This window comes from Pseudoliparis swirei, chromosome 13 (assembly GCF_029220125.1).
Source record: "Pseudoliparis swirei isolate HS2019 ecotype Mariana Trench chromosome 13, NWPU_hadal_v1, whole genome shotgun sequence".
Classification (NCBI taxonomy): Eukaryota; Metazoa; Chordata; class Actinopteri; order Perciformes; family Liparidae; genus Pseudoliparis; species Pseudoliparis swirei.
Genome location: NC_079400.1, coordinates 21,419,798 through 21,442,738, shown reverse-complemented (window position 1 = coordinate 21,442,738; position 22,941 = coordinate 21,419,798). Strand labels below are relative to the sequence as shown.

The 22,941-nt window shown below is 41.4% G+C and overlaps 1 protein-coding gene across 2 annotated transcripts in view; it reads right to left on the bottom strand.

Annotated features, from left to right (window-relative positions):
• LOC130203766 (gastrula zinc finger protein XlCGF57.1-like) overlaps positions 1-20,000 on the bottom strand; it is a 26,722-nt gene extending 6,722 nt beyond the window's left edge. The window contains exon 1 of one of the 2 annotated variants that reach the window (XM_056430177.1): positions 19,329-20,000. In XM_056430177.1, coding sequence (XP_056286152.1) covers positions 19,329-19,521 — 193 coding nt within the window. In that variant the 5' untranslated portion in view covers positions 19,522-20,000. The remainder of the gene's footprint in view (positions 1-19,328) is intronic. The other variant, XM_056430178.1, reaches the window with a different exon arrangement.
• Positions 20,001-22,941: the final 2,941 nt, after the last annotated feature.

The following is a 22,941-nucleotide window of genomic DNA, read 5'->3' as shown; positions in this document are numbered from 1 at the left end:
ATTATTATATATTGCCTTAGCATGGAGATACGAGTGTCTCGGACTGCCACGACAACGTTCAAAATTTCCAAACATATCAGGATCGGCGAAAATGGGAATATTTTAGAGGTCGCGGGAAAAAGTGACAAGAATTAGCTCTCTAGCGCCCCCTTGAGGTAGAAAGAGCATACTTTTTTTCAACAATGACCGATTGACTTGAAATTTTGAGCTAGAGGTTCACCTGGACCTGCTCTACAAATAACTCAATGGTGGCCATCAAATGCGCCTAACTAGATTTTCCGCCATTTTGAATTTTGTAAAAAAATATTTTTTTCACTGTTTCCAAAACGCTTTGTCCGATTCACCTGAAAATTTCTGTGGTCCATTATTGGCTCAATGTCATCATAATCTGTGAAAATCATGTTGATATCTTATTGCGTTCAGACGATATGGACCAATGAACATTTAAAGGGTGTGGCCTAATATTTGAAGTTACATAACTTCCAAATCCTTTGGCCTAGCCTCACCAAATTTCTATCATATGTCCATATGGCATCCCTTAACCTACCCTATTTTTTTCATAATATTTGAACATTAGGGGGCGCTATCAATATCTGCATTTTTGCCCATTTTTGATGTTTTGTGATAGTTAACTCCTCCTAGAGCGTACACCCGATTCATTCCAAACTCGCCCTATATGATCTTGAGACCTTTCTCCTCTTAAGTCTTTGAAAGATTTAAAAAATATTAAACTTTGAGAGGTCGGTCGAACTTTAAAAAAACACAATTCGCCATAAAAATCCAAGTTGATGTAACTTGCCCATACATGATGTAATCTGCTCCATATTTCTCAGATATCATGACATACTGACCCTGAAGAGATTAATATGCAAATTTTTTCTTATGGTCAAAGCGCCACCTAGTGGCACCATGAAGTTACATGTTTTATTCTTTTATACCCTGCTCATCACAGATTAGTCAGATCCCACTCACAATTTCCCAAGATAGACCTAATACCTTGGTAATGCTCCTGCGAAGCTCGTATCGATACGTTGAACATTGGGACCTCGGTATAGCGTTAAATTATGGTCCTTCGCGTGAGAATAAACCAATGTCACTCGACTCCACATCATCGGATCCAATCCAAACTCCACATGTGTGATGAGACTCCAGGCCTGAAGACCTCTGCAGTCTAATTTGTCATTTTAGTCGTAGCGCCACCTACTGGTAACGGGAACACAAATAGTTCTTTCTTTGGGCCACGGTATTTGCCCCCAATGACCGATTACCTCGTAATTCATCCTACGTGTCCGCTTAGACCTGCTCTAACGAAAATTACATTGTGACCGTGAGCTCCACCCACTTAGATTTTCCGCCATTTTGAATTTTGTTAAAAAATATTTTTTTCGCTTTTTTCCAAAACGCTTTCTCCGATTCATCCGAAAATTTCTGGGATCCATTATTGGTTCGCTGTCATCATAACTACCGAAGATCTCGTCGATATGTCATTGCGTTCGGAGAAGAAAACGTCTAACTCTTTGACGCTCGGTCTGAAGGTCGCAAGCCTTCTCGGTCCGGCGAACGGACGACCGGCAAGTACCCTCGACGTGCGTGAATTGTCGAGGGCCCGCTCAATGCTGCTAGCAGCTTTAATTAGGGCCCGAGACGACGTACGTAGTACGTCCGACGAGGACCTATTGTTTTTCACGTGTTTATTATTATTATTATTATATATTGCCTTAGCATGGAGATACGAGTGTCTCGGACTGCCACGACAACGTTCAAAATTTCCAAACATATCAGGATCGGCGAAAAATTCGATATTTTTGAGGTCGCGGGAAAAAGTGACAAGAATTAGCTCTCTAGCGCCCCCTTGAGGTAGAAAGAGCATACTTTTTTTTCAACAATGACCGATTGACTTGAAATTTTAGCTAGAGGTTCACCTGGACCTGCTCTACAAATAACTCAATGGTGGCCATCAAATGCGCCTAACTAGATTTTCCGCCATTTTGAATTTTGTAAAAAAATATCTTTTTCACTTTTTTCCAAAACGCTTTGTCCGATTCACCTGAAAATTTCTGTGGTCCATTATTGGCTCAATGTCATCATAATCTGTGAAAATCATGTTGATATCTTATTGCGTTCAGACGATATGGACCAATGAACATTTAAAGGGTGTGGCCTAATATTTGAAGTTACATAACTTCCAAATCCTTTGACCTAGCCTCACCAAATTTCTATCATATGTCCATATGGCATCCCTTAACCTACCCTATTTTTTGCATAATATTTGAACATTAGGGGGCGCTGCAATTAATCACTCAATATCTGCATTTTTGATGTTTTTTGGAGGTTGTAAAACAGTTAACTCCTCCTAGAGCGTACTCCCGATTCATTCCAAACTCGCCCTATATGATCTTGAGACCTTTCTCCTCTTAAGTCTTTGAAAGATTTAAAAAATATTAAACTTTGAGAGGTCGGTCGAACTTTAAAAAAACATAAAAAACCACAATTCGCCATAAAAATCCAAGTTGATGTAACTTGCCCATACATGATGTAATCTGCTCCATATTTCTCAGATATCATGACATACTGACCCTGAAGAGATTAATATGCAAATTTTTTCTTATGGTCAAAGCGCCACCTAGTGGCACCATGAAGTTACATGTTTTATTCTTTTATACCCTGCTCATCACAGATTAGTCAGATCCCACTCAAAATTTCCCAAGATAGACCTAATACCTTGGTAATGCTCCCCTGCGAAGCTCGTAACGATACGTCGAACATTGGGACCTCGGTATAGCGTCAAAGTATGGTCCTTCGCCGTGAGCGAATAAACCAATGTCACTCGACTCCACATCATCGGATCCAATCCAAACTCCACATGTGTGATGAGACTCCAGGCCTGAAGACCTCTGCAGTCTAATTTGTCATTTTAGTCGTAGCGCCACCTACTGGTAACGGGAACACAAATAGTTCTTTCTTTGGGCCACGGTATTTGGCCCCCAATGACCGATTACCTCGTAATTCATCATACGTGTCCGCTTAGACCTGCTCTAACGAAAATTACATTGTGACCGTAAGCTCCACCCACTTAGATTGTCCGCCATTTTGAATTTTGTTAAACAATATTTTTTCCGCTTTTTTCCAAAACGCTTTCTCCGATTCATCCGAAAATTTCTGGGATCCATTATTGGTTCGATGTCATCGTAACTACCGAAGATCTCGTCGATGTGTCATTGCGTTCGGAGAAGAAAACGTCTAACTCTTTGACGCTCGGTCTGAAGGTCGCAAGCCTTCTCGGTCCGGCGAACGGACGACCGGCGAGTACGCTCGACGTGCGTGAATTGTCGAGGGCCCGCTCAATGCTGCTAGCAGCTTTAATTATTATTATTATTATATATTGCCTTAGCAGGGAGATACGAGTGTCTCGGACTGCCACGACAACGTTCAAAATTTCCAAACATATCAGGATCGGCGAAAAATTCGATATTTTTGAGGTCGCGGGAAAAAGTGACAAGAATTAGCTCTCTAGCGCCCCCTTGAGGTAGAAAGAGCATACTTTTTTTCAACAATGACCGATTGACTTGAAATTTTGAGCTAGAGGTTCACCTGGACCTGCTCTACAAATAACTCAATGGTGGCCATCAAATGCGCCTAACTAGATTTTCCGCCATTTTGAATTTTGTAAAAATATCTTTTTCACTTTTTCCAAAACGCTTTGTCCGATTCACCCGAAAATTTCTGTGGTCCATTATTGGGTCAATGTCATCATAATCTGTGAAAATCTTGTTGATATCTTATTACGTTCAGACGATATGGACCAATGAACATTTAAAGGGTGTGGCCTAATATTTGAAGTTACATAACTTCCAAATCCTTTGGCCTAGCCTCACCAAATTTCTATCATATGTCCATATGGCATCCCTTAACCTACCCTATTTTTTGCATAATATTTGAACATTAGGGGGCGCTGCAATTTATCTGCATTTTTGCCCATTTTTGATGTTTTGTGATAGTTAACTCCTCCTAGAGCGTACACCCGATTCATTCCAAACTCGCCCTATATGATCTTGAGACCTTTCTCCTCTTAAGTCTTTGAAAGATTTAAAAAATATTAAACTTTGAGAGGTCGGTCGAACTTTAAAAAAACATAAAAAAACACAATTCGCCATAAAAATCCAAGTTGATGTAACTTGCCCATACATGATGTAATCTGCTCCATATTTCTCAGATATCATGACATACTGACCCTGAAGAGATTAATATGCAAATTTTTTCTTATGGTCAAAGCGCCACCTAGTGGCACCATGAAGTTACATGTTTTATTCTTTTATACCCTGCTCATCACAGATTAGTCAGATCCCACTCAAAATTTCCCAAGATAGACCTAATACCTTGGTAATGCTCCCCTGCGAAGCTCGTAACGATACGTTGAACATTGGGACCTCGGTATAGCGTCAAAGTATGGTCCTTCGCCGTGAGCGAATAAACCAATGTCACTCGACTCCACATCATCGGATCCAATCCAAACTCCACATGTGTGATGAGACTCCAGGCCTGAAGACCTCTGCAGTCTAATTTGTTATTTTAGTCGTAGCGCCACCTACTGGTAACGGGAACACAAATAGTTATTTCTTTGGGCCACGGTATTTGCCCCCAATGACCGATTACCTCGTAATTCATCATACGTGTCCGCTTAGACCTGCTCTAACGAAAATTACATTGTGACCGTGAGCTCCACCCACTTAGATTTTCCGCCATTTTGAATTTTGTTAAAAAATATTTTTTTCGCTTTTTTCCAAAACGCTTTCTCCGATTCATCCGAAAATTTCTGGGATCCATTATTGGTTCGCTGTCATCATAACTACCGAAGATCTCGTCGATATGTCATTGCGTTCGGAGAAGAAAACGTCTAACTCTTTGACGCTCGGTCTGAAGGTCGCAAGCCTTCTCGGTCCGGGCGAACGGACGAGTACGCTCGACGTGCGTGAATTGTCGAGGGCCCGCTCAATGCTGCTAGCAGCTTTAATTAGGGCCCGAGACGACGTACGTAGTACGTCCGACGAGGACCTATTGTTATTCGCATGTTTATTATTATTATTATATATTGCCTTAGCAGGGAGATACGAGTGTCTCGGACTGCCACGACAACGTTCAAAATTTCCAAACATATCAGGATCGGCGAAAAATTCGATATTTTTGAGGTCGCGGGAAAAAGTGACAAGAATTAGCTCTCTAGCGCCCCCTTGAGGTAGAAAGAGCATACTTTTTTTCAACAATGACCGATTGACTTGAAATTTTGAGCTAGAGGTTCACCTGGACCTGCTCTACAAATAACTCAATGGTGGCCATCAAATGCGCCTAACTAGATTTTCCACCATTTTGAATTTTGTCAAAAAATATTTTTTCACTTTTTTCCAAAACGCTTTGTCCGATTCACCCGAAAATGTCTGTGGTCCATTATTGGGTCAATGTCATCATAATCTGTGAAAATCTTGTTGATATCTTATTACGTTCAGACGATATGGACCAATGAACATTTAAAGGGTGTGGCCTAATATTTGCAGTTACATAACTTCCAAATCCTTTGGCCTAGCCTCACCAAATTTCTATCATATGTCCATATGGCATCCCTTAACCTACATTACGATTTTTAGCATATTTGACCATTAGGGGGCGCTGCAATTAATCACTCAATATCTGCATTTTTGGCCATTTTTGGCCATTTTTGATGTTTTTTGGAGGTTGTAAAACAGTTAACTCCTCCTAGAGCGTCCACCCGATTCATTCCAAACTCGCCCTATATGATCTTGAGACCTTTTTCCTCTTAAGTCTTTGAAAGATTTAAAAAATATTAAACTTTGAGAGGTCGGTCGAACTTTAAAAAAACATAAAAAAACACAATTCGCCATAAAAATCCAAGTTGATGTAACTTGCCCATACATGATGTAATCTGCTCCATATTTCTCAGATATCATGACATACTGACCCTGAAGAGATTAATATGCAAATTTTTTCTTATGGTCAAAGCGCCACCTAGTGGCACCATGAAGTTACATGTTTTATTCTTTTATATCCTGTTCATCACAGATTAGTCAGATCCCACTCAAAATTTCCCAAGATAGACCTAATACCTTGGTAATGCTCCCCTGCGAAGCTCGTAACCATACGTCGAACATTGGGACCTCGGTATAGCGTCAAAGTATGGTCCTTCGCCGTGAGCGAATAAACCAATGTCACTCGACTCCACATCATCGGATCCAATCCAAACTCCACATGTGTGATGAGACTCCAGGCCTGAAGACCTCTGCAGTCTAATTTGTCATTTTAGTCGTAGCGCCACCTACTGGTAGTATGAAGTACATATTTATCATACTTTGGCTTGCTTCTCTTAGTCGGTCAATCAGATCGGCTTCAAATTTGTAACACACAATCCAAACATTGTCATGATGTCTGCCCACAAAGCATTTTACGTTCGCTGTTAAACTATTGCCGTGGCAACCCATTCTTCGCATCAAACAACGAAGGGGCTTTGGAGGGACTAAACATGCTCCCTGTGAAAATACCCTTGGCAAACATATTAAGAATCAAAGATGTAGTTACCAGATAGGATTTGTATTCTTCAAAAATGGTAATTTGTGCTCCATAGCGCCACCTACAATATTCAATTAGGCAGCCCCGGTGCTACATTTGACCTACATGTATAACGCTGGGTAGGTATATGTAACACAAGTAGACGGAAAGAAAAGTCTCTTGGCACCATGCTCTAAACTGTACCGGATGTCGCCAATATTGATTTCTGTTTCACCATGTTTGTACATAACTCCTCTCATTTCCACCTACAGGGCATTCACCTGCGTTTCATACTCCAGGCCAGCAGGTGGCGGTAATGCCAATTTAAAAAAACTTCTAACTCTTGGTCCGACGGTCATAGACACTCAGCCGGGTGATCCCACGACTGGCAAGTACCCTCGACGTGCGTGAATTGTCGAGGGCCCGCTCAATGCTGCTAGCAGCTTTAATTAGGGCCCGAGACGACGTACGTAGTACGTCCGACGAGGACCTATTGTTTTTCACGTGTTTATTATTATTATATATTGCCTTAGCATGGAGATACGAGTGTCTCGGACTGCCACGACAACGTTCAAAATTTCCAAACATATCAGGATCGGCGAAAAATTCGATAATTTTGAGGTCGCGGGAAAAAGTGACAAGAATTAGCTCTCTAGCGCCCCCTTGAGGTAGAAAGAGCATACTTTTTTTCAACAATGACCGATTGACTTGAAATTTTGAGCTAGAGGTTCACCTGGACCTGCTCTACAAATAACTCAATGGTGGCCATCAAATGCGCCTAACTAGATTTTCCGCCATTTTGAATTTTGTAAAAAAATATCTTTTTCACTTTTTTCCAAAACGCTTTGTCCGATTCACCTGAAAATTTCTGTGGTCCATTATTGGCTCAATGTCATCATAATCTGTGAAAATCATGTTGATATCTTATTGCGTTCAGACGATATGGACCAATGAACATTTAAAGGGTGTGGCCTAATATTTGAAGTTACATAACTTCCAAATCCTTTGACCTAGCCTCACCAAATTTCTATCATATGTCCATATGGCATCCCTTAACCTACCCTATTTTTTGCATAATATTTGAACATTAGGGGGCGCTGCAATTTATCTGCATTTTTGCCCATTTTTGATGTTTTGTGATAGTTAACTCCTCCTAGAGCGTACTCCCGATTCATTCCAAACTCGCCCTATATGATCATGAGACCTTTCTCCTCTTAAGTCTTTGAAAGATTTAAAAATATTAAACTTTGAGAGGTCGGTCGAACTTTAAAAACATTAAAAAACACAATTCGCCATAAAAATCCAAGTTGATGTAACTTGCCCATACATGATGTAATCTGCTCCATATTTCTCAGATATCATGACATACTGACCCTGAAGAGATTAATATGCAAATTTTTCTTATGGTCAAAGCGCCACCTAGTGGCACCATGAAGTTACATGTTTTATTCTTTTATACCCTGCTCATCACAGATTAGTCAGATCCCACTCAAAATTTCCCAAGATAGACCTAATACCTTGGTAATGCTCCCCTGCGAAGCTCGTAACGATACGTCGAACATTGGGACCTCGGTATAGCGTCAAAGTATGGTCCTTCGCCGAGCTTAATAAACCAATGTCACTCGACTCCACATCATCGGATCCAATCCAAACTCCACATGTGTGATGAGACTCCAGGCCTGAAGACCTCTGCAGTCTAATTTGTTATTTTAGTCGTAGCGCCACCTACTGGTAACGGGAACACAAATAGTTCTTTCTTTGGGCCACGGTATTTGCCCCCAATGACCGATTACCTCGTAATTCATCATACGTGTCCGCTTAGACCTGCTCTAACGAAAATTACATTGTGACCGTAAGCTCCACCCACTTAGATTGTCCGCCATTTTGAATTTTGTTAAAAAATATTTTTTCCGCTTTTTTCCAAAACGCTTTCTCCGATTCATCCGAAAATTTCTGGGATCCATTATTGGTTCGATGTCATCATAACTACCGAAGATCTCGTCGATATGTCATTGCGTTCGGAGAAGAAAACGTCTAACTCTTTGACGCTCGGTCTGAAGGTCGCAAGCCTTCTCGGTCCGGCGAACGGACGACCGGCGAGTACGCTCGACGTGCGTGAATTGTCGAGGGCCCGCTCAATGCTGCTAGCAGCTTTAATTAGGGCCCGAGACGACGTACGTAGTACGTCCGACGAGGACCTATTGTTATTCGCATGTTTATTATTATTATTATATATTGCCTTAGCAGGGAGATACGAGTGTCTCGGACTGCCACGACAACGTTCAAAATTTCCAAACATATCAGGATCGGCGAAAATGGGAATATTTTTGAGGTCGCGGGAAAAAGTGACAAGAATTAGCTCTCTAGCGCCCCCTTGAGGTAGAAAGAGCATACTTTTTTTCAACAATGACCGATTGACTTGAAATTTTGAGCTAGAGGTTCACCTGGACCTGCTCTACAAATAACTCAATGGTGGCCATCAAATGCGCCTAACTAGATTTTCCACCATTTTGAATTTTGTCAAAAAATATTTTTTTCACTTTTTTCCAAAACGCTTTGTCCGATTCACCCGAAAATTTCTGTGGTCCATTATTGGGTCAATGTCATCATAATCTGTGAAAATCTTGTTGATATCTTATTACGTTCAGACGATATGGACCAATGAACATTTAAAGGGTGTGGCCTAATATTTGCAGTTACATAACTTCCAAATCCTTTGGCCTAGCCTCACCAAATTTCTATCATATGTCCATATGGCATCCCTTAACCTACATTACGATTTTTAGCATATTTGACCATTAGGGGGCGCTGCAATTAATCACTCAATATCTGCATTTTTGGCCATTTTTGGCCATTTTTGATGTTTTTTGGAGGTTGTAAAACAGTTAACTCCTCCTAGAGCGTCCACCCGATTCATTCCAAACTCGCCCTATATGATCTTGAGACCTTTTTCCTCTTAAGTCTTTGAAAGATTTAAAAAATATTAAACTTTGAGAGGTCGGTCGAACTTTAAAAAAACATAAAAACACAATTCGCCATAAGAATCCAAGTTGATGTAACTTGCCCATACATGATGTAATCTGCTCCATATTTCTCAGATATCATGACATACTGACCCTGAAGAGATTAATATGCAAATTTTTTCTTATGGTCAAAGCGCCACCTAGTGGCACCATGAAGTTACATGTTTTATTCTTTTATACCCTGCTCATCACAGATTAGTCAGATCCCACTCAAAATTTCCCAAGATAGACCTAATACCTTGGTAATGCTCCCCTGCGAAGCTCGTAACCATACGTCGAACATTGGGACCTCGGTATAGCGTCAAAGTATGGTCCTTCGCCGTGAGCGAATAAACCAATGTCACTCGACTCCACATCATCGGATCCAATCCAAACTCCACATGTGTGATGAGACTCCAGGCCTGAAGACCTCTGCAGTCTAATTTGTCATTTTAGTCGTAGCGCCACCTACTGGTAGTATGAAGTACATATTTATCATACTTTGGCTTGCTTCTCTTAGTCGGTCAATCAGATCGGCTTCAAATTTGTAACACACAATCCAAACATTGTCATGATGTCTGCCCACAAAGCATTTTACGTTCGCTGTTAAACTATTGCCGTGGCAACCCATTCTTCGCATCAAACAACGAAGGGGCTTTGGAGGGACTAAACATGCTCCCTGTGAAAATACCCTTGGCAAACATATTAAGAATCAAAGATGTAGTTACCAGATAGGATTTGTATTCTTCAAAAATGGTAATTTGTGCTCCATAGCGCCACCTACAATATTCAATTAGGCAGCCCCGGTGCTACATTTGACCTACATGTATAACGCTGGGTAGGTATATGTAACACAAGTAGACGGAAAGAAAAGTCTCTTGGCACCATGCTCTAAACTGTACCGGATGTCGCCAATATTGATTTCTGTTTCACCATGTTTGTACATAACTCCTCTCATTTCCACCTACAGGGCATTCACCTGCGTTTCATACTCCAGGCCAGCAGGTGGCGGTAATGCCAATTTAAAAAAACTTCTAACTCTTGGTCCGACGGTCATAGACACTCAGCCGGGTGATCCCACGACTGGCAAGTACCCTCGACGTGCGTGAATTGTCGAGGGCCCGCTCAATGCTGCTAGCAGCTTTAATTAGGGTCGAGACACGTCCGACGAGGACCTATTGTTTTTCACGTGTTTATTATTATTATATATTGCCTTAGCATGGAGATACGAGTGTCTCGGACTGCCACGACAACGTTCAAAATTTCCAAACATATCAGGATCGGCGAAAAATTCGATATTTTTGAGGTCGGGAAAAAGTGACAAGAATTAGCTCTCTAGCGCCCCCTTGAGGTAGAAAGAGCATACTTTTTTTCAACAATGACCGATTGACTTGAAATTTTGAGCTAGAGGTTCACCTGGACCTGCTCTACAAATAACTCAATGGTGGCCATCAAATGCGCCTAACTAGATTTTCCGCCATTTTGAATTTTGTAAAAAAATATTTTTTTCACTTTTTTCCAAAACGCTTTGTCCGATTCACCCGAAAATTTCTGTGGTCCATTATTGGGTCAATGTCATCATAATCTGTGAAAATCTTGTTGATATCTTATTACGTTCAGACGATATGGACCAATGAACATTTAAAGGGTGTGGCCTAATATTTGAAGTTACATAACTTCCAAATCCTTTGGCCTAGCCTCACCAAATTTCTATCATATGTCCATATGGCATCCCTTAACCTACCCTATTTTTTTCATAATATTTGAACATTAGGGGGCGCTATCAATATCTGCATTTTTTGCCATTTTTGATGTTTTGTGATAGTTAACTCCTCCTAGAGCGTACTCGATTCATTCCAAACTCGCCCTATATGATCTTGAGACCTTTTCCTCTTAAGTCTTTGAAAGATTTAAAAAATATTAAACTTTGAGAGGTCGGTCGAACTTTAAAAAAACATAAAAACACAATTCGCCATAAAAATCCAAGTTGATGTAACTTGCCCATACATGATGTAATCTGCTCCATATTTCTCAGATATCATGACATACTGACCCTGAAGAGATTAATATGCAAATTTTTTATGGTCAAAGCGCCACCTAGTGGCACCATGAAGTTACATGTTTTATTCTTTTATACCCTGCTCATCACAGATTAGTCAGATCCCACTCAAATTTCCCAAGATAGACCTAATACCTTGTTAATGCTCCCCTGCGAAGCTCGTAACGACACGTCGAACATTGGGACCTCGGTATAGCGTCAAAGTATGGTCCTTCGCCGTGAGCGAATAAACCAATGTCACTCGACTCCACATCATCGGATCCAATCCAAACTCCACATGTGTGATGAGACTCCAGGCCTGAAGACCTCTGCAGTCTAATTTGTCATTTTAGTCGTAGCGCCACCTACTGGTAACGGGAACACAAATAGTTCTTTCTTTGGGCCACGGTATTTGCCCCCAATGACCGATTACCTCGTAATTCATCATACGTGTCCGCTTAGACCTGCTCTAACGAAAATTACATTGTGACCGTGAGCTCCACCCACTTAGATTTTCCGCCATTTTGAATTTTGTTAAAAAATATTTTCCGCTTTTTTCCAAAACGCTTTCTCCGATTCATCCGAAGATTTCTGGGATCCATTATTGGTTCGATGTCATCATAACTACCGAAGATCTCGTCGATGTGTCATTGCGTTCGGAGAAGAAAACGTCTAACTCTTTGACGCTCGGTCTGAAGGTCGCAAGCCTTCTCGGTCCGGCGAACGGACGACCGGCGAGTACGCTCGACGTGCGTGAATTGTCGAGGGCCCGCTCAATGCTGCTAGCAGCTTTAATTAGGGCCCGAGACGACGTACGTAGTACGTCCGACGAGGACCTATTGTTTTTCACGTGTTTATTATTATTATTATTACGCGACTTAGCATGGAGATACGAGTGTCTCGGACTGCCACGACAACGTTCAAAATTTCCAAACATATCAGGATCGGCGAAAAATTCGATAATTTTGAGGTCGCGGGAAAAAGTGACAAGAATTAGCTCTCTAGCGCCCCCTTGAGGTAGAAAGAGCATACTTTTTTTCAACAATGACCGATTGACTTGAAATTTTGAGCTAGAGGTTCACCTGGACCTGCTCTACAAATAACTCAATGGTGGCCATCAAATGCGCCTAACTAGATTTTCCGCCATTTTGAATTTTGTAAAAAAATATATTTTTCACTTTTTCCAAAACGCTTTGTCCGAGAAAATTTCTGTGGTCCATTATTGGGTCAATGTCATCATAATCTGTGAAAATCTTGTTGATATCTTATTACGTTCAGACGATATGGACCAATGAACATTTAAAGGGTGTGGCCTAATATTTGAAGTTACATAACTTCCAAATCCTTTGGCCTAGCCTCACCAAATTTCTATCATATGTCCATATGGCATCCCTTAACCTACCCTATTTTTTCATAATATTTGAACATTAGGGGCGCTATCAATATCTGCATTTTTGCCATTTTGATGTTTTTTGACGTTGTAAAACAGTTAACTCCTCCTAGAGCGTACATCCGATTCATTCCAAACTCGCCCTATATGATCTTGAGACCTTTTTCCTCTTAAGTCTTTGAAAGATTTAAAAAATATTAAACTTTGAGAGGTCGGTCGAACTTTAAAAACATAAAAAAACACAATTCGCCATAAAAATCCAAGTTGATGTAACTTGCCCATACATGATGTAATCTGCTCCATATTTCTCAGATATCATGACATACTGACCCTGAAGAGATTAATATGCAAATTTTTTATTATGGTCAAAGCGCCACCTAGTGGCACCATGAAGTTACATGTTTTATTCTTTTATACCCTGCTCATCACAGATTAGTCAGATCCCACTCAAAATTTCCCAAGATAGACCTAATACCTTGGTAATGCTCCCCTGCGAAGCTCGTAACGATACGTTGAACATTGGGACCTCGGTATAGCGTCAAAGTATGGTCCTTCGCCGTGAGCGAATAAACCAATGTCACTCGACTCCACATCATCGGATCCAATCCAAACTCCACATGTGTGATGAGACTCCAGGCCTGAAGACCTCTGCAGTCTAATTTGTCATTTTAGTCGTGTCTGTTGTCACGTGACGTTACACGGCAAAAGTGGTCGGCGAAGTGTCCAGCTTGCAAGCCAGCATCGACGTTGATAGCTTCAAGGGAGGAGGAAGGCCGGAGAAGGCCTCAGCTGAAGCAGGGGGTAAATTATTTCTTCTGCCAAACTTCTCTTTGACTAGATTCGTTTCAAAAATAATCTTATCTGGTATAATGATCAATGGAGAAGAGGGACCTCTTTATCTAGGGCATTACCAGAAAATAGAGGGGCCTTAGGACCCACCGAAGAGTTTTAATAACACTAAGAAAAAATAAATATTTATAGAATTTAATTGCCTTACGATTTATTTAATCTTCTTTAACCAATAAACCCCTGACCTTCATGGGACATTAATTAAACCCCCTCCCCAACGAATAATATCACGTAATTTCACTTACCTGTGACAACCGGAAACGGAACTGGAAATAATCCCCACGGAAAATAGCCCCCAGCTAGACGCTCGCTACTCCGGACCAGGAAGGACACGGGCTCGACTGAAGAATTAAAACGGGTGAGAAGCCTTAACAACCGGACCAATATTACTGTTTATATATATGTTATTACCGGTGATTAAAATAGATCCTTCGTTGTACCCGTTCCCCCGCGCATTTAGCGATCTATTTCGTGTCACCGACCCGCTCCACAGACCCAGGCAGGACGACAGGACGTGCTCCTAGATTTTGATACGGGTAAGAATACTTTAGAACTACACACACACTATGACTGTTAGCCTCCTTAGACACTTTATGACCGAACAGATAATTTTAAAAGAGTCTATAGGGTCCGTTAAAGGTTACGTTAGGTGCGCCGTTTAGGTTAAAACACAGGAAGGTCCATGACTTTTTTATGAAAACGTTTAATATAAAAACCTTTATTTCAAGCCATCCCTCCGGCCCCACAAGCCGGGGTCGTGTATAAAAGAGACCTTAACCCGTTTACCACCTTAAAATAATTGGTTTACTTAATTTAAAACCGAGCTTTTGGGTTAAAATCAAAAAAAAGTTTTTCATTTCTGCTCCCTCTGACGTCACGGCGCAGCCAGACAGGCGGCATGAGGAGCTGGAATGAAATTGTAAACAGTGACACGTGTGTTACTGGGATGGGGTTCAACTCCCTGCAGTGCCCTGATGATTGGCGGTGGACTTCCATGAAAGTTAACAAAACAGTATTGTCAATTAAAAAAAACGTCTAACTCTTGGTCCGACGGTCGTAGACACTCAGCCGGGTGATCCCACGACTGGCAAGTACCCTCGACGTGCGTGAATTGTCGAGGGCCCGCTCAATGCTGCTAGCAGCTTTAATTAGGGTCCTCGTAGACTTCGTCGAAGAGGAACCTATTGTTATTGTAAGGATTATTATTATTATTACGCTTTGTCGTGTTCAAACGTCGTCTGCCCGCACACCGTACGCCCCAGCAGAGTGAAATTCCACATGCAGAAGCAGACTGGTGAAAATTTTCATATTATTGAGTTTTCGTATTAGTACATAAAGAAATGGCTCTCTAGCGCCCCCTACAAACTTCTTTTTTCAGTAGCAATAGTTTTCTTCCCCCGATGACCGATTGACTTGAGATTTGGTCCAGAGGTCAGAATTGACCAGCTCTACAAAAAAGCCTCTCAGACCCCTAAGCTCCGCCTACTTAGATTTTCCGCCATTTTGAATTTCTTTAAAAACTGTTTTTTCCCAACTTCTCCTAAACGCTTGGACCGAATCATATACAACTTGTTGTGGTTCATTATTGATTCAATGCCATAATAAATCTTTGAAAGATAGTTAATATGTCATTGCGTAGAGAAGATATGGACCAATGAACATCCAAGGGGTGTGGCCTTATTTGTAAAGACACCTAACTTCCAAATCACTTGGACTATCCTCACCAAATTGGTAGCCTATGTCCACAAGGACACCTTTAACCTACCTTAATTTTTTCATAACGTTTGAACATTAGGGGGCGCTATAATCAATCCCTCAAAATATGCCTTTTTCATGATTTTAGGGGTTAACTACTCCTAGAGCTTAAACCCGATACATTCCAAACTTGGCCTATATGGTCTTGAGACCTTTGTCTTGAAATGGCCTTAAAAGATTTCAATAATATTAAACTTTGTGCGTTTGCGGACGGCAAAAGCATTCGCCATGAAAATTGACGTAGTTGTAACTCAGCCATACATAATGGAATCTGCTCCATATTTCTCATACATCATGACATAATGACCCTGAAGACATCCATATGCTAATTTTTCCATATGCTAATTTCTTTCTGAAAAGAAACGCCATTCGCCATGAAAATTGACGTTGTTGTAACTCAGCCATACATAATGGAATCTGCTCCATATTTCTCATACATCATGACATAATGACCCTGAAGACATCTATATGCTAATTTTTCCATATGCTAATTTTTTTCTGGAAAGAAACATTCGCCATGAAAATTGACGTTGTTGTAACTCAGCCATACATAATGGAATCTGCTCCATATTTCTCATACATCATGACATAATGACCCTGAAGACATCCATATGCTAATTTTTCCATATGCTAATTTTTTTTCCTGAAAGAAACGCCATTCGCCATGAAAATTGACGTTGTTGTAACTCAGCCATACATAATGGAATCTGCTCCATATTTCTCATACATCATGACATAATGACCCTGAAGACATCCATATGCTAATTGTTCCATATGCTAATTTTTTTTCTGGAAAGAAACGCCATTCGCCATGAAAATTGACGTTGTTGTAACTCAGCCATACATAATGGAATCTGCTCCATATTTCTCATACATCATGACATAATGACCCTGAAGACATCCATATGCTAATTGTTCCATATGCTAATTTTTTTCTGGAAAGAAACGCCATTCGCCATGAAAATTGACGTTGTTGTAACTCAGCCATACATAATGGAATCTGCTCCATATTTCTCATACATCATGACATAATGACCCTGAAGACATCCATATGCTAATTTTTTCTAGACTTAGCGCCAACTAGTGGCACTAGGAAGTTACATGTTTTTACTTTTATACACTGCTCCTCAGATTATTCAGATCGCTCTCAAAATATACCAGAATAGACCTAAGACCTCGATGATGCTTCCCTGTGGTGCTCGTGGCGACGTTGAATCACATTCACATGTAATTTACATGACAAGGTCTAGACTTCACATGGATACACATGATGCATGTATATGTTCACATTGTCACAGCGTCCCCTGCTGCTAACCCTGGACTCGCTCAAATCTGCTCCAAACTTCTCATGCTTCGTAGAATTCAAGGCCTGAGGATATCAACAAGCCTTTTTTCACTCAGAGTCAAAGCGCCACCGACTAGCAAAGTAAAATCAGTGTCGCGTGACGAACGGTCAAACGCCCGAACGCCGTGCGTGCGCCGAGGGGGCCGGCGTCCGGCCAGCACCCCCGACGTGCGAAGCAGGAAGAGGACCCGTTCATCGCTGCTTGCAGCTTTAATTATTATTATTATTGCCTTAGCATGGAGATACGAGTGTCTCGGACTGCCACGACAACGTTCAAAATTTCCAAACATATCAGGATCGGCGAAAATGCGAATAATTTTGAGGTCGCGGGAAAAAGTGACAAGAATTAGCTCTCTAGCGCCCCCTTGAGGTAGAAAGAGCATACTTTTTTTCAACAATGACCGATTGACTTGAAATTTTGAGCTAGAGGTTCACCTGGACCTGCTCTACAAATAACTCAATGGTGGCCATCAAATGCGCCTAACTAGATTTTCCGCCATTTTGAATTTTGTAAAAAAATATTTTTCACTTTTTTCCAAAACGCTTTGTCCGATTCACCCGAAAATTTCTGTGGTCCATTATTGGGTCAATGTCATCATAATCTGTGAACATCTTGTTGATATCTTATTGCGTTCAGACGATATGGACCAATGAACATTTAAAGGGTGTGGCCTAATATTTGAAGTTACATAACTTCCAAATCCTTTGGCCTAGCCTCACCAAATTTCTAGCATATGTCCATATGGCATCCCTTAACCTACATTACGATTTTTAGCATATTTGACCATTAGGGGGCGCTGCAATTAATCACTCAATATCTGCATTTTTGGCCATTTTTGATGTTTTTTGGAGGTTGTAAAACAGTTAACTCCTCCTAGAGCGTACACCCGATTCATTCCAAACTGGCCCTATATGATCTTGAGACCTTTTTCCTCTTAAGTCTTTGAAAGATTAAAAAAATATTAAACTTTGAGAGGTCGGTCGAACTTTAAAAAAACATAAAAAAACACAATTCGCCATAACAATCCAAGTTGATGTAACTTGCCCATACATGATGTTATCTGCTCCATATTTCTCAGATATCATGACATACTGACCCTGAAGAGATTAATATGCAGCTTTAATTTATAAATACATTTGCAAACATTTCTTTTTTTTTCTGTCAAGAAGGGATGCCGAGTGAAAAATGAGAAATAAAATCAACTTCTTTGCTTTTTACTGTATTACTACATCTCAGAGTAACATATAGTACTTTACTGTACCACACCTCAGAGGTACATATTGTATTTTTACTGTAGTATATCTCAGAAGTACAAATTGTACTTTTTATTGTACTTCTGCATCTCAGAGGTACATATTGTACTTTTACTGTACTACACCTCAGAGTTGCATATTTACTGTTGTACTTTACACAGGTACACGTTGTACTTTTACTGCACTACATGACAGAGGTACAGTGGGTATGGAAAGTATTCAGACCCCTTTAAATTGTTCACTCTGTTTCATTGCAGCCATTTGCTAAAATAAAAAAGTTCATTTTATTTCTCATTAATGTAGACTCAGCACCCCATATTGACAGAAAAAAACAGAAATGGAGAAATGTTTGCAAATTTATTAAATAAAAACTGAAATATCGCATGGTCATAAGTATTCAGAACCTTTGCTGTGACACTCATATTTCACTCACATGCTGTCCATTTCTTCTGATTGTAAATATTAATCTGAATTATTGAAGGGACTGTTATGTCTAGGTCTCTGCAAACTTCAGAATAAACAGCACAGCAGCTGAAATATGGGCCTGATAAAGAAATATCATGTCTGCATTTCAAGGCTCGCTACACGCCCAACAGAATTCAACATTCAGACTTGCCATCAGTATTTAAAGTAAACCTTTTCTGATCTTAGCAAATGGCTGCAATGAAACAAAGAGTTAACATTTTAAAAGGGGTCTGAATACTTTCCGTACCCACTGTATGTTCCTCTGAACAAGACCAGCCGACAAAAGCATTCAAGAGCAGCACCACACAGATCAGTCAGCAGTGACACACTGAACCGCTTCTTTGCCCGCTTTGAAACACGCCACAGCGGAGAAGAACCAGCCCAAGGAGGAAGAGCAGACACTCTTCCTCCAGCACCACCAGGTGAGGTCTGCTCTTTGTAACACAGTAACAATACAATATGTACCTGTGATGTAACACAGTAACAATACAATATGAACCTCTGATGTAATACAGTAAAAGTACAATATGTACCTGCGAGATGTATCGTAGTAAAAAGTATGACCGTGTTTAAATACTGCAGTACAGTACCTGTAACTCCACCTCAGTACATGATGTGAATACTTCCTCCAGAACTGGTTCCATCAGGTTAACGTGATAAACAAAGAGAACCCACCTGCTCGTTGCAACCGGACTTCCGGGTTGAACACGGCGTGCAGCAGCTTCCGGTGCCGCTCGTTCTCCTCTTTTAAACTACACAGTTCCTCCTCGTACTCTGCGATCGTTCCTTCAAACAGCCCGCAGATCTCCTGCGCAGCCGCAGTGAGTCGCTGGTTGACTACACCTCTCAGCATTTGGGCTTTAGACATGTTCACGAGCTCAGAAACGTTTCCTCCAGACAGCTCCGTTAAAAACGCTCCGCTCACTCGGCTCCGCTCGGTGTCGCTCGGCTCCGCTCGGGTCCGTGTATCTCCTGCTGGCACGATGACGTCATGAGCTCCGCAGGACACGAGGACACAATCCGGACGTTTCCGATGAAGCGGAACAACACAGAGTCGCTCGCACAGGGTCACGTGGGCATCGTGGGCGATGAGACGCGCCGTTTAGTCTCCAGAGAGTCGCTGCGACTCGCGCCGTGTGGCCGAGTTCCGTCTCCGTCTCCTTCCTGTTGCCACGCGACGCGAGCTTCGTGAGTCTGAGGTTACACTTTCTACAAAGTCCACTTCAACACGTGTGTCCGCACATCCGGGCTCTGGTGGGCAGCGACGTGTCCTTTGTCTCGAGGCTTCCACACGTGTCTCGAGGCGCAGGAAGATGTTTCGTGAAGCGGGTGTCGAGGCGCCTGTTGATGACGTATGTGATGACGAGCCGACTGTACCACGTGACCGATTCAGAGAATGGTTCGTATTTGGTGCTCGATTAGAAATAAAAGTGTCATTAAAGCGCAACGGATTCCCAATCACATTCTGTGGACTCTGGACTTTATTGCGCATTTGTTTGTAAAGTATTCAAACTTCTTTTTTTACGATGGAAGCAGCAAGAAAGACGAGAGTTCCTCTGTCTGGAGCATTTTGAGCTGATCTCTCCTCGTAAGGGATGCACACAGTGGCGGGCCGTCAGGGCCAGCAAGGCCTTCTCTGCTGGCCTAAACATCATCAGAATATATATTTTTTTCTAAATATATTTGCCCACAAATATGTATTCAATTATTTCCCAGAGTAAGAGTTATTCTCTTAATTTCATAGCGTTCCTCTTGGTTGCCCTGCTGCCAGCGCCAGGTTGAGATTTGGAGGGCTGGTCTTTATGTTAGATCTTTTAGCCAATCATATTCAGCCATCGTGTGTTGCCAGGGGGCTAAAATCTGCCCTTAGGCCTTCAGAATCAACATTGCGGGTGCTGGTAGCTTCAAGTGAATGGGAATGAACATTTTGTGTCAACCAATCAGCTTTAGAGTTGGCTCCTGTAGGCCTTCTAGAAGGCCCCAGAACCGGCACAGGAGCAGCTAGCAGGCGGAGTGCTGCACGTCTTTTGATTGGATTACCAATATTGAGAGGCGGGTCCTATGGGCAGGTAGATGCAGAACCTCAGAACTAGGAAACTGAATTTGATAAACGAAATAATTTGCGTACTACTAAGCTGTTTGTTCAACCCACAATGGCGGAAGGAGGAGAAGATATCGATTTGGGAACTCTCATCTTCATCATATTTATATCGATGTATGTGTGTATTTATTAAATACACACACATACATCGATAGAAATATACATATACATGTACGATATGATTCTCTGAATTCTCAGTGTAACTGAGGGTTTTACGTTACTTAATAACACAAGAAACACGACAACTTTATCTTTTTCCGTCTGCTCCTTCACAATAAAAGCCCCGCACCGGAACACTGGTGAACTAATATCTTACATTAGGTTGTTCAGCTGTAGTAAGACGGCATTGAAGGCCTAGATAGAAAATGCACGGCCCGCCACTGGATGCACATAGTAATAATAACTATGGTAATTATTATATCCATCCAGCTTCATCTGTGCCCTGTGAAAGGGTATTTCATAGGCACTGTGGATATGTTGATATTTTTTAAATACAAATGTATAAATTGTTGTCCATAGTAACATAAGCACAGTCTCCCGAATGTGTTTCCACTTTCTCTTTTGACCCCGTCATTGTATCATAAAGAGTCAGAGACAGAAAACACTGGACAGCGCCCGAGGTTTGATCCCAGGGACGGAGAGAACATCGTAATCTGATAGATTTGAGGAAGTAACCACTGAGCTAAACCAGTGCAAGAGCTGCAGCAGGAAAGTGGCTTCATGACATAGACTGTACATAAGAAGCTCCCCTCAAGGGGGCGCTAGAGATCCCAGAGGACTAAAATATCTAAAACACATTTACTCAACCTTTTGTTCAAGTCCTTCATCAAATCTCTCACCACTGGACGACTCTGTAACGGATGTGAAACGGCATAGAAGAAGTCGACTCCGATGGTGGTTTTTCCCAGCATTTATTTATGCTGCAGAAGACAACACAACACACTTATTGCCTTCTGGTCCGTCTTTGCACTTCCCTCTGCAATACAAAACCATTGTGTATGGAAGGCAGGACCACACTAAATACAAATAACAACAATGATCAAAAACATGGAACGTACAAGGGGAAAACAGCGACCCCCAATGGACAAAACAAATAACTGCATGAGCTAAAGTAATTTCAACAGAAACAACGAAAATTCCAACATTGAACAAAAGGGAAACACATACCTGCAGAAGACAACACAACACACTTATTGCCTTCTGGTCCGTCTTTGCACTTCCTATACAAACAAAACAACATTTAGACAAGGAAAACATACGTCGGGACGACCGGATGTGGCCAGACAAACGGCGCCAAAGTGGCTCAATGAGACCGTCACAAAACATTAACTTTGACCGTCCAAATCATACAACAGCTGGACACCGTGATCGTATCAGCGACCGTTACCGTGTGTAACATAAATGGTTACTTTCCATTAAAGAATAGAGCCAAAACAGTGCAACATAATTTTCCACTCGACTCACCCTCTGCAATACAAAACCATTGTGAGGGAGAGACGGACTCAGGAGCAGGAAGTGCAACAGATGGAAAGCAATTTCCGCAGGAAACAGAATTTTTAAAATAACGCGAAATAAAAATGGCTCATTAAAATAAAATTCACAAACACTCAAGAATATTGTTGAACAACAAACAAAAATAAAATACAACACATTGAAAACAAGAAATAACAGAATGTATTTCTAACTCCGTTACATCTCCTCCGCTTGAGGGTTGTTTGCTCTCCTCACAGGACACCAGGAGGGAAGATGTTTGTGATACTTACCAGTAAATTATTATTAAATTGATCTAACGCCTCTTTGTCTGAACTTAACAAGCTTTAGGTTCATTTAACGTTCATTTTTGTTTTATATTTTCATCTTTCACAGCTTTTATTTCACCTTCACGGCTTTTTGAACCCACAGAGCCGTTGAATAAATAATCCCACGTGACGCTCCTCTGCCAATCCGATCCAGTAGGAGACGAAGCAGCAGCGTTCTGAGCAGATGAGTCGTGGTCATGAAGCCAGTTTCCTGCTGCTGCACTGGTTTGGATCACTGGTTACTTCCAGCACTTCTCTGAGGAGGGACTGACTCTCATTCTCTCCCCGGGATCGAACCTCTGGCGCTGGCCACTGTTTTTATTTATTCTGAACTGTACCACAACAGCTGATTTGTACATGAAGGTGTTTTTGAAGAGGATGAAGGTGA